At 40.2% G+C, this 13,257-nt stretch overlaps 1 protein-coding gene across 1 annotated transcript; it reads left to right on the top strand.

The window, feature by feature from the left end:
- Positions 1 to 4,441: 4,441 nt before the first annotated feature.
- On the top strand, positions 4,442 to 4,858 carry LOC141590196 (uncharacterized). Its single transcript, XM_074410803.1, has one exon. It carries the CDS (start codon positions 4,442 to 4,444, stop codon positions 4,856 to 4,858), a length of 417 nt encoding a protein of 138 aa, XP_074266904.1.
- Positions 4,859 to 13,257: the final 8,399 nt, after the last annotated feature.

The raw sequence follows: 13,257 nt of genomic DNA, 5'->3' as shown, positions 1-13,257 counted from the left end.
ATATAACTCATGCTCCCTCAAGGTCTGCAGCACAATCCTCAGATGCTCCTCATGCTCCTCCTTAGTCTTGGAATTGACTAAGATGTCATCGATAAACACCACCACAAACTTGTCCAAAAACTGTCTGAAGATTTTCTTCATCAAATCCATAAACACAGCCGGTGCATTAGATAACCCAAAAGGCATCACCACATACTCATAATGGCCATACCTCGACGTGAAAGCTGTCTTCGGTATGTCCACCTCTCTAATCTTCACCTGATGGTACCCCGACCTCAAATCAATCTTGGAAAAGACTGATGCACCACTCAACTGATCAAACAGGTCATCTATCCTTGGCAAATGATACTTGTTCTTCAATGTCACTCGGTTCAGCTCCCTGTAATCTATGCACAACCTCAATCTCCCATCTTTTTTCTTCACAAAAAGAACTGGTGCTCCCCACGGTGATACACTAGGTCTAATGTATCCCTTCTCTTTCAGATCATCTAACTGTTTCCTGAGCTCCTCCATCTCTTTAGGACCCATCCGGTACGGTGCCTTAGAGATTGGCCCCGTCCCCGGTTTTAACTCAACCGTGAAATCTATCTCCCTCTTCGGTGGCAACCCCAGAATCTCCTTTGGAAAGACATCTGCAAACTCACCCACCACTGGTATTTGATCAACTGTCGGACTCTCTATCCGGTCATCTCTCACATGGCACAAGATCAATGGGCATCCCTTCCTCAGATAGGACGTCAAGGTCACAGCTGCAATCAACTTAACTTTGGGTTTGACCATAAACCCACGACAAGACACACTAACACCCTTAGGACCCCGCAAAGACACTTTCTTTTGATGACAGTCTATCTTAGCTTTGTACTTTCCCAACCAATCCATCCCGACTATCATCTCAAAACCGTCTAAAGGAAACTCTAGCAAGTCTACTGGTAGATCAACTTGCCCAACTATCATATATACATCCTTATACAACCTCCCACATGATACAGACTCACCCGAAGGTATACAAACTTTCTCACTTACAGACTCATATACCCTCAAACCCAACCGTTTAACATGACTCGGAGATACAAACGACTGAGACGCCCCCGAATCAAACAAAACAAAGGTATGAATACCGTTAACAAGAAAAGTACCAGTGATAACATGTGCGTCGTCCTCAGCTGCTTTCTTGTCCATCATAAACAGCTTTCCACTGGTCTTCTGTCCACCTCCCTGGACAGTACTGGCTGAAGTGGTCGACTTAGCACCGGACCCCTTATTGTTGTTGTTGTTTGTAGCTGGTTTCTGATAAGAATTACCGCCACTGCGGTTACCTCCACCCTGGTTGCTCTGACCTCCCCGGTTAGACCATGACCCAGTCGGTCTGTTACTCGCATAACTCTGTGCCGGCCCCTGAGAATAGCTCCCCTGAGCCGATCTCTGAAAAGCTCCAGCTACACTCGTGCACTCATGTCTCTTGTGGCCTACACCGCCACAGCCAAAGCAGGTCATCCCCAACTACCACTACCGCTTCCACGGCCACGCCCAAAGGAAGCCCTAGGACTAAACCCTGAACCAGAAGAAAACGCTCTAGCCTGACTGTGGTTGCCTTTCTTGTAATTAGATTGGCCACCACCTTCACTCTCAGCCTTTCTTTTCTCACTACTTCTCTCCCGGGCCATCTCCACCAACCTCTCAGCTCTCCCAGCCCTCTCATAAACTTCTTTAACATCAGTAAGGACTCCCACGGGTAACTTGTCCATAATCCTGGGGGTCAACCCCCTCTCAAATCTCAGCGCTTGGTTCTCCTTACTCAAACCCATGTCCTCAGCATACCTAGACTTCTCATTAAACTGTTTGTAGTACTCAGCAACTGACATATCAGATGTCATCCTAAACCCATCAAACTCTTCCCTCAGCTTACTCCTCACATGCTCAGGTACAAACTCTCTCCTCAAAGCCCTCCGGAACTCTTCCCAAGGTATAGCAGGTAAGCCCTGCTTCGTATACAACTCTCTAGCACTCGCTTTCACCTTGTCCCACCACTCACCAGCTGCCTCCCTTAAGTAGAACGCAGCTTGTTCTACTTTCATCTCATCAGGACATTGTACCAGGTCCAGAATGTTCTCCATCTCATGATGCCAATTATCAAGAAGAATTGGCTCCCCAGTCCCCTTGTACTCTTTCGGGTTGAACCTCGCTATATAAAGACTGATCTTAGAGTGATCAACCTCCTTATCCTTCCCCACTCTCTTTAGGGCCTCCGTAAGAGAATCTTGATGCTCCAACATCTTAACTATATCGTCGATGTTCATGCTCTCAACTCTCTCATACAAAGCGGTTTTCTTTGGCGGCATCTTAAAACTATATAAGAAAAGGTAGATATAAACACATGTACTATAACCCAAAACACAAAAACAAACTACTCAGAACCTACTCGATCGAGTGCCAAAACCTAATCGATCGAGTAAAGGCTACTTGATCGAGTGCCCACCATACTCGATCGAGTGCCCCGACTTCAGACCCAAAACATACCTTCTGATCTTTAACATACTCGACCGAGTATCACAGCCACTCGATCGAGTGACCCCCTACTTGATCGAGTGCCCCTATGTACTCGATCGAGTACCCCAAAACACGCTTCTGATCATAAAAACGTCAAAATACCCACTCGATCAAGTCAGACCCACTCGATCGACTACCTCCCCTACTCGATCGAGTGCCCATTTTGTAACACCCCCATACTCCAAGTGCCTTACCAGGACCACTCAAGTATAAAGCTGTTACCATCTCGGTTACCCGAGGAAATGAAAATCATAAGACAATAACGAACCAACATTTAAATAGTATAAGTTTAGTGAAAGAATACAATCCAAAACCAAATGCCCAAAAATACGGGTTACATGTTCTCAAAACAACTGTCTAATCAACTAAATGAAAATGTCTGACAAACTACTAAAGCTACAAATGAAGACTCTATCATCCAAGGTGACACATCCCGGCTAGCCCATGTATCTCGAGTCATACTGCTCAACAAATCGCTCACCATCCCCGAATGGATCACCACAGCGATTTTAAAACAATAAACGGGTCGATTAATCACACAATTTATATAACTCAACAAAACAACAAACAACACAAATCAATCTTCACAGATGTATTCCGAACTCCATCACCAACTCCACAATACTGACTACACACTAAAGTGTATAGCCCTGCCAGAGTACCCATCGCAACAGGTTACTCCTCGCCGCCAGTGGGGGATCGCAGCCATTCCCACCTAAGCCCCGCTCATCTCTGTCGAGCGATAAACCCAAATCCATTAATGTGCACATCCCTTCTGTGGCGGGTTCCACAGAAGGCGAATAATGGGCGTGAAGCCACTCCCGCAAGTGACTCCACTCAGCCAGGGACGCACCCCGAAGAACACAGACAGATACAAACAATCACAACTACTAATCAGCAATCAAAAGCAACAACCGTCACAATACTCGTATGATAACAATCACAATCACAAATCACCACCAACACATTATGGGACTCATACTGAGTAGGGAAACCCTACCTGGAAAGCAATACAAATCGACGATCTCAACAAATTGTTATCAAAAGCCTCCTCTACGAATCCTCCTCCTAACATACCATCATATATATCACTAACCACACAAAACTAACACAAATCCCACAATTCCCAAAATTAGGGTTTAACGAAACTTAATTAAATATAACAAATTCGGTACGTAGATCTTACCCTCGACAAAAGGATCACAAAGATGTAAAGAAAGATGAATTCCGACCTTCCAAGCTCCGGGATTTGTCAATAATGCGATGAGTGCGAAGTACGTAGGTTGAAATCTCTTTTGAAAGTAATTAGGTTTGTAAAAGCGTATTATGAAAGTGACGGAAGTGTTTATATATTAATTCACATTATTAAAAAAACCCGACAAAACATTACCCGCAAACCGGGCTACTCGATCGAGTAACTGACGTACTCGATCGAGTGCCGCCTACTCGATCGAGTACCAAGGTTACTCGATCGAGTACCCAACAGGTCAGAAACTATTTTAAATCGCAAAACACCCTTACTCGACAGAGTAAGGCCCACTCAATAGAGTACCCAGAGACTCATAAAACCGTAGTATTACACTTTTGGTGGCGGTGTTCTGATGCCTTCACTGTGGTCATTATGAGATAGCGTTGATTATTATACTGAGAGATGTGACATTGTGATGTTGATACGAGTCATAAGGTAGTGGTTTACACCTACCACACCACCATAGTTCATGCCATTGAGAAGTTCTAGCAATATCTTGTGGGGTCCAAGGCAGTGGTTTACACCTACCACACCGCCTTGAGACAACTAATGGTGAAGAAGGATGCCAAACCTAGAATATTGAGATGAGTTCTATTGCTTCAAGAATTCGATCTAGAAATAAGAGACAAAGTCGGGGCCGAAAATATGGTGGCCGATCATTTGTCAAGGCTTACGGTGGATGACCATGGGATAATTGATAAGAGTGAACCGATAGACGAATGCTTAAGAGAAGATGCATTGATGGAAGTGAGTGTTAACGTACCATGGTTTGCGGATTTGGTGAACTATGTGGTTAGTGGCTTTATTCCCGATGAAATGGAAGCTAGGGAAAGAACAAAATTGAAGCATGATGCGAAGACATACTTTTGGAAATATCCTCTCTTGTTCCGCAAGTGTGTGGATGGTATGTTTAGGAGATGTGTGTCCAAAGAAGAAGGACTTGAGATTGTTGATATGCTACATAACTCGGCCTACGGTGGACATTTGGCTACTTCAAGAACCATTGCCAAAGTGTTGCAAGGCGGGTTTTATCGGCCTACTATGTTTAAGGACATTCTATAGTGGTGAAATCTTGTAATTCATGTCAAAGGACCGGGAATATTGCACTACGCCAAATCTGGCAATCAATAACGAGCGTATCATAACGGTTTAATGCATTTAATAACGACACTTAGATTACCATTTTCCAAATATTGGCGGAAACCTAGACCGCACTAATAGGAATAACGGTTTCCCTCGAAAACGGTTGTTATTATAATTTGAAAACGACCGCTTAACAAACTGTTGTCGAAAACGTTTTAACGGTTTCCAAAAACTCGTTATAGAATCACTCTTATCAACGGTTGTTAGAAAACCGTTACCATTTTAAGATATCGGCATTTCGAAAACCGTTACTAAATTAACACCATCAACGATTTTTGTTACTCGTTTTTCTGTTATAGCTACGTATTTTTCGTAACCATTATTATTTTCTATTATGAAATAACGGTTTTTCAATTCAACCGTTGTCAGTATTTGATTAGATTTTTCAGTTTGACTACTGCAATCAAAACTTTATCGAAACTTTAATAAATATTCAATTTGACCAATAATATTCAATTTGACCAGAATAATTCTATAAATATGTCTTCATAATGTTTTAGATCAAATTCTAAATTATCAAACATTTACTCTTTAGTTTCTCTCTAAAAAAAATATGGCTGGTGTATCGGAGCTACAATCACATTCTCGTTACGCACAGCCTTTTACTTGCATTCTCCCTAATCTGCCGGTTCATTATGGTGTGAATGGAAAGGGTTTAAACCCTAATTTTGGGTGGTTGACACAAATGCTTCATGACTCCGGTTTCACCGCGGTTAAAAAAGTGTACCCTGAGTCTACAAACAAACAAGTTTTGTAGCCTTCGCTTTTATCGTGTTTGACGAAGCCAACTGCCATGATAGTTTTCGTCAGGCAAGAAAATTAGGGGCGAAATTTGCGGGGTAAGATGCGGGGAAAGAGGACTTCTATTCGGATGATAAATAACAAGGCCCTTATCTATGGGTTGCGACCCATCTTGATCATCAACTGCTGACACATTGTAGGAAGCATTATATTCTTGCCACCGTGCCTATGTCATGGGAGAAAGAGGCCATTCCACCTGCACTTCCCGGTGATAATGAAGGGTTGATCTAAGACTTTCTCTATACCGAAATTCATGATGACTATCCTAATACTTCATCAGATTCTAATATTAAGTCTTTAATTATTATCTGGCATTGTAAGTTGTATTTGGATTATGGTGGTGGTTTGAATTAAAGTTTAATTATTTCTGTTTTTTGTTACCCCGTCCTCTGGAATTTAGAGACAATAACACTAGAAAATTATCTAACTTTTATTGTAATGACTTAGGGTTTTAGGAGTACATTAAAATATCAAGCTAAAGATATTTATCTCGTAAAACAAGCGTTGACAAACGTGAAAAAGCAAATGTGTAGTGTGGAGTTGAATGAAGGGAGTATGTTTTTTTACCCCATCCTCTGGAATTCAGAGACAATATCACCATATATGTCTCTTTCACCTTCAGCCCAATCCACACAGTTGTTTTCCCATTTCAACGGCATTGTCCCCTGCTCGGCAATGCGACCTTGGCGGTGCAAAATCGGAAGTAGTAGGAGATGATCAGATTCATTCGCAACCCATAAATATGGGCCTACCCGCTGATCATCGTGATCAAACCAGAGTCTCGAAGAGTCATTGTTATAGAATGCCCGCTCAAGTTTCTGAGCCTGACGAAAGCATTCCCGCTCCTCACCCCCGCCAAACTCGATGAGGGCGCACCGCCCGAAGCCATCATGCGCATCATTGTCCGGGTAGATAGTTTGACCCAAATTCAATCCGGCTAACCGAATCAAACCTATTAACCAGTCAAGGCTATATGATAGTATAGATTGTGAATAGTATAGCCTTTCCATGATAGTATAGCATTTCCATGACCATCCTCTGTATACGGTAGATTGTGAATGATGCACGTAAAGGGTTTCACGTACATAAATATACTTGGGGGTCCTGCAAGAGGTTCATATGAGTAAGAACACAACGGTTATCAAAAAACCGTTGTCCAATTAGTAAAAACAAAACGGTTATCAAAAAACTGTTGTCCAATGACTAAAAACACAACGGTATTGATTTGACTTATGCATGCCTTGTAATTTTTACTTTTTCTGATTCAAAGTTGCAGTATTGTGTGTTTGACCATATGTATAACACAAAATGATAATGGTTCTTTGTTAAGCCGTTATCATATTACATATATCAACAACGGTTGGACAGAACCCGTTTTGAAAATAATTGTTTAATTATTTGTGATTATCTAGTGTTTGTGATTTGACTAATGCATGCCCTGTAATTTTTACTTTTTCTAATTCAAAGTTGCAGTATTGATTGTTTGACCGTATGTATAACACAAAATGATAATGGTTCTTTGTTAAGACGTTATCATATTTCATATATCAACAACGGTTATTGTAAATCCGTTGAAATATTACACCAATAAACAACGATTTTTCTTATAACCGTTGTAAATACAGATCCACTGTGAAAACTGAAAAGTTTATGGTTTTACCAATGCATGCCCTATTATTATTGGCTGTTTGACCATTATTCACCTCATGCATGCATGCACAATTAATACAAGTCATACGCGATGCTGCTGGGAAGCCAGCTTCTAAGTCTCTTAACCCATTGAGGGACATCCTCATTGAGAATGGGTTTTCAAATGTTAGGGCAATCCACTCGGCTTGGATTTCTGGTCGTGGGTTTCTTGGCTATGCTCTGATCGTGTTTCGAGGGGATGGTCTTGACGGTTTTCGACAAGCAAAACAACTCGCTGCAAGGTATGCATCACGTGACCATCAAAGGGGCAAAAGTGACTTTTATGGCGACGACCCTAAGGATTGTTATGTACACGCTGGGCCTTACTTATGGGTTGCCACCACTGAGGACGCTCATCTGATGAGAAAATTCATATCGTACAGGTTTATTAATGTACCGAAATCATGGGAAGACGAAGAAGTGCCTCATTTTGATCACCGTCTTTATGCCGATGTAGTAAGCTTGATTTATAATCAAGTTTATCCTCAGTACCCACCTCCTAATCAAACTCCTGTTAGGGTGTTTAATTAATTTACTAATTAGTTAGCTGTTTGTTTTTGTGGTTTTTTTATTTTTTATTGTGTTTCCTTTTTTTCCCCTTGTTGTACTGTTTTTTTTTTTTTGCGCCATTGTATAATATGCTCTTTTTAATATATAGTTATAGTCTTTATTACATGCAAATGCTTATTAACATAGATTTTAAATAACTTACAAACAGACAAATGAATGAAACAATAACATATAATATAATGACAATGGTAGTGCATAAGAACCATGTTAGAATATAAACACCTCTAAAAATAAATGAAAATTGGAAGATATTAATAAGATAATTACAACGGTTCTTATAAGAACCGTGTTAAATTATGCAATTGCTGAATAACATATTTTAAATAACCTTCTCTCTCTCTCTCTCTCTCTCTCTCTCTCTCTCTCTCTCTTATTACTCAAATTATGTCAAGTGGTAGCTCTTCTTCTTCCTCTATTTCAACAGGGACATGTAATTGCTCAGTTCAGGCAGCATTGCGGACTTCTTGGACTTTGCAAAATCCGAGAAGAAAGTTTCTTACTTGCAAATCCTATAATTCCGAGACTAAAATGCGTGGATGCAATTACTTCAAGTGGGTTAATGAACCAATGACTAAGTGGCAGAGGAAGGTTATAAACAAGTTAGTGAATGAGAAGAGCATAGATATCGAGATTACTCAAGTGAGAAGTATACTATATCAACTTGAAGAATCGAAGCGGGGAAATGACAGTGAAATACTGAAGGCAAAAGAAGAATGCAAGAAGCTAACCATGGATATCGTAGAACTCAAAAATAATAAGGCATTGCTTAAGTTAATTGTCAAATTTCTTCTTCTAATTGTTATTTACCTAGTTTATTATGTATGTTGGTAGTTTGTATTCTTTATGTGTAAACTTGTACTTTAAATTAATGGAAATAAGCATGATTTGCTAAGAAACATATTGTAATTAGCTGGCATATACCAAATGATGCTTTATTTCTTGGAGGTAAAATCAAACACAATGAAATATAAAATAAAACGGTTATACCCAAACCCTTGTTCAGGACATATACAATTATAAGGGTTCAGGTTGTTGTTGAAAAAGCAAAGAAAAAGAACGTGAAGAAAAGAATGAAAAAAATGAATGATGAAAAAAAAAAAAAAATTCGATTGTTGACGGTTTTGCTCCTATGCGATCATTATATCTTTTGAGGAATTGATTCTATTCAGTTTGGTGAGTTTGTATGCCGAGTTAATGGGCATTGTGCTTAATTTTGATGGATAAGAGATGGATGTTTCCATTTGGTTCTGTCAGGTACTAGCTTGGCCGCCTATACCCTCACATTTCCAGAAATGTTTGGCCTTTTCTTACCCATTACCTCACTTTACCATATTTTTGTAAGCCCTCGGCTGTGACAGACCTTGTTTGGTTGGAATATATGTATGGTAGTTAGAATTGTCTATCAGATTAGCTGCATGCATGTTTATGTGGGTCGTAGTTTAGGTGAGCGACTATTTCTCTTCTTCTCTTACAATTCATATGCTTACCCTTTCGTTCATGAGAGAAGAGTGACCCGTGAGAGTCCGTCATTAAAGGTCTTGCAAGGTCGACAGTTCAGCTTTATTACAAACATCTTACAACTCGTCTGCATTTGACTGCTTCGCTATAAGTATTAGTTTGCTTGCATTAAATCGGTTTCAGTGAACAACTTATAGCCTGCTCTGACCTTTCTTTTCCGTTCCATTACTTTGCATTTAGTTTACTCGAGGACGAGAAAGGTTCGGTTTAGGGAGATTTGATACGTGCATTTTATATAGTCCTTTTTAGGTCTCTTATGCACGTATTTCCATGTAGTTCTCGTAGTTCTATGCTACGAAATGCCCCGAATATTCTACTTTTGTTTGTTTTGCTTTATTTGCAAGAATGGACCCGGAAGTAGCAGCATCAAGCCTTTTATCGTCCGTGTTTCTTGCATTTAGAAGATAAGTTGAATCGTAGCAGAAATACTACTGTCTTGGGATGCGTGAAGCAGCTTCGGAAGCTAAATTAACGAAACAATGAGATGCTGCAGTGGGGAATCATCAACCGAGATGTTTTGCTGACCATAGTCCTCGAGCGAACGCTTCTGGAGGATGATAAGACTCGATCGAATACCTTAAATCTCAACTAAGCTTTTTAAGTTCGTTGATTCTCATTTAACGAACTGGTAATACATTTGAAAACAACCCTCCATACCCGATTTCATTTAGAAGAAACAAGCTAGGAAAAACGACCGCTAAATCCACATATTCTAACACACATATGAGAAGGACATAATGAACCAAACTGTACGATAAATAAGAGTATACAACCGAGTAAAAAGGGCGAAATATGACATTTTGTCGAGTAACCTATCACCGTTACCTTAAACGCTCCTTATTCTTCGAATAAACAGTCCCCAAAGCTTGAGTCTTCCACCGGGTCTTCGAGATCTTTATCAAGGGGCAAGAAAAAGAAAAGATTGAGGCAAATATCAAAACTTTTATAAGACGGCGAAAAAAAAAAAATAATAATAATAATAATAATATTAATATTAATAATAATATTAATAATAATAATAAAAAGAATTATTTAAAATATATAATAATATATAAAGGAGATATTTAAAGGTAGGTATAAGAGGGTAGGTGAGTGTGTTGTCCACATAGGATTGGTCGAAAAAACATTAGTCTCACAAGTGGAAATCTGACGGTCTATAGCTAGAAGGAAGTTAAGACGGGAATTATTATTATTACGGTCATTATTATTGTCACTATTATTATCCGACCAACGTATTTTCCTATAAAATAAACTTTAAAATATTCTTTTCATGAAAATCGTGCTTAAGATGAATTAATTAAATTAATTAAAAAATATAAAATAAGGTAATTGAACGGTTAAATAAATTTTAAATGTCAATATGGGAAATTCGCGAGTGTTACAGAAACTCTTAAAAGATACCACTAGGATTAGGGTACAAACCCACGAAAGAAGAAGCTTTGGAAATGCTTACTCAATTTCAGAATCGTAAGAACAAAGGAATCCAAATGCGATCTTACCTCCCTACCCTAAATGGATTTTTCGTTAGATAGGGGAATCAAGAATACTTCCATGGGTTTCCCGAACCTTGGTACTACAAAGGAATGCAACTAGCTAGAATCGAGGTCTTCCACGATTGCTACTTCAGTCCTCCAGAAATGGTTCCTACCGTCAAAACTCGTTAAACACCTTGTTTAGACGAACAGGCTGGTAACCTTCTGTCTGTAGAGGACCGATTCGTTAGAGCCGCACAGGATGAGATCATTACCATGATACTTCAGGATGACCACTTCAAACCCACAACATTGATCACCAAAGCCAATTCAAATCAGTAGAAATGATGGAGAAAGTCTATCAAGTGGACAAATACCCAAGGAAAGCTCTTCGAAGTCACCACTGGAGAAGGAGAGATATTCACGGGAGAACCTGAAGACAACGAATTTGAGTCAGAGTCGAAGTCGGAGCCGGAGCCGAAATCAGAGTCTGAGTCTAGAGAAGTCCCTAGAGTGTCTCCTCCTGTCGTCACTCCCAATCCCCTTGTTTCTTCTAGCATAGCGTCGAGTAGTAATAGTAGCTTGGGAAATGTCCCATCAGTTATCCCTTTACCGCCACTGACCACTGAACAGATGGCTTCTTTGTTTCAACTCTTTTCAAAATTTAATATGAACAAATCAGATTCTGCTTACTCTTTGTGTTATTCTGAATGCAATTCTATTTACGATGACAATGAGGATGATCCTGACCCAGACTCAATTCACTTACCTCCCCACATAGTTAAAGAAATATTACAAGAGGGGGAAGGGGCACCAGTTAGAGAGAGCACCGAACCCATCAACGTAGGAACCGAACTAGAACGCCAAGAACTTAGGGCCGATTTCATAGACCTCCTACACGAGTTCAAGGACGTTTTTGCTTGGTCCTACAAAGACATGCCAGGGATCGACAGGGATATTGCAGAACAAAGAATTCCAATCAAACCAGGTTTCAAACCAGTAAAGCAGAAGCTTCATCGAATGAGGACCGAATGGGCTCTTAAAATCAAAGAAGAAGTCGATAAACAATTCAAAGCCGGGTTCATCAAAGTTTCCGAGTATTCAGACTGGATGGCTAACATAGTCCCCGTACCCAAAAAGGATGGGCGAATTCGAGTTTGTGTTGATTTCAGAGACTTAAACAAAGCAAGTCCCAAAGACGACTTCCCTCTACCGCACATTGACATACTGATGGATAATATAACAGACCACACGTTGTTATCCTTCATGGACGGATATGCAGGGTATAACCAGATCAAAATGGTCATAGAAGACATGCATAAGATAGCCTTCGTCACTCAATGGGGCACCTATTGTTATAATGTTATGCCATTTGGGTTCATCAATGCTAGAGCTACATACCAACGCACCGCGACCACCTTGCTACATGTCATGATGCATAAAGAAGTAGAAGTATACGTCGATGACATGATTGTCAACTCCAAGGACAGGAAAGGGCATATTGATAACCTTCGCAAGTTCTTTCTAAGATTGCGCAAGTACACCATGAGGCTTAATCCTCAAAAGTGTGCATTCGGGGTAACATCGGGAAAGCTCCTGGGATACGTCGTTAGTCAAAGAGGAATAGAAATTGATCTATAGAAGATCAAGGCTCTAATTGAAATGCCACAACCCCAGACAGAGAAGGAGGTTAAGGGATTTCTAGGCAAGGTCCAATATATAAGCCGATTCATATCAAAGCTTACTATGATCTGCGAACCCATTTTCAAAAAGCTCAAGAAAATAGATCACACCATATGGAATGACGACTGTCAAAAGGCATTTGATAAGATCAAAGAGATATTAGCCAAACCACCAGTGCTAATGCCTCCCCAACGAGATCAACCTCTTTGATTATATCTCATCGTGACCAAAACAGCCATTAGGGTTATGCTCGCACAAACTGGTGGGAAAGAAGAAAGAGCTATCTACTACCTTAGTAAGAAGTTCATAGAATATGAGTGCAAGTACACACCTCTCGAAAAGACATGCATCGCTCTTGTGTGGGCGACAAAGAAGCTACAACATTACATGCTTAGCTACTCTATCAAGGTGTACTCCAAAATGGATCCTGTCAAATACCTCTTCGAGAAACCCGTTCTGAATGGTCGATTGGCAAGGTGGACCTTAATGCTCTCAGAGTTCGATCTCAAATATGTACCTCTGAAAGTTATTAAGGGACGCGCCGTTGCCGAATTCTTCGCAGACAATCCTATCAATGACACTCAA

Source organism: Silene latifolia, chromosome 7 (assembly GCF_048544455.1).
Source record: "Silene latifolia isolate original U9 population chromosome 7, ASM4854445v1, whole genome shotgun sequence".
Lineage (NCBI taxonomy): Eukaryota > Viridiplantae > Streptophyta > Magnoliopsida > Caryophyllales > Caryophyllaceae > Silene > Silene latifolia.
This window is presented reverse-complemented; position numbering and strand designations above follow the sequence as displayed.

Coding starts and splice junctions, on each gene's coding strand:
- LOC141590196 (XM_074410803.1), top strand. CDS start 4,442: ATGGTGGCCGATCATTTGTCAAGGCTTACGGTGGATGACCATGGGATA.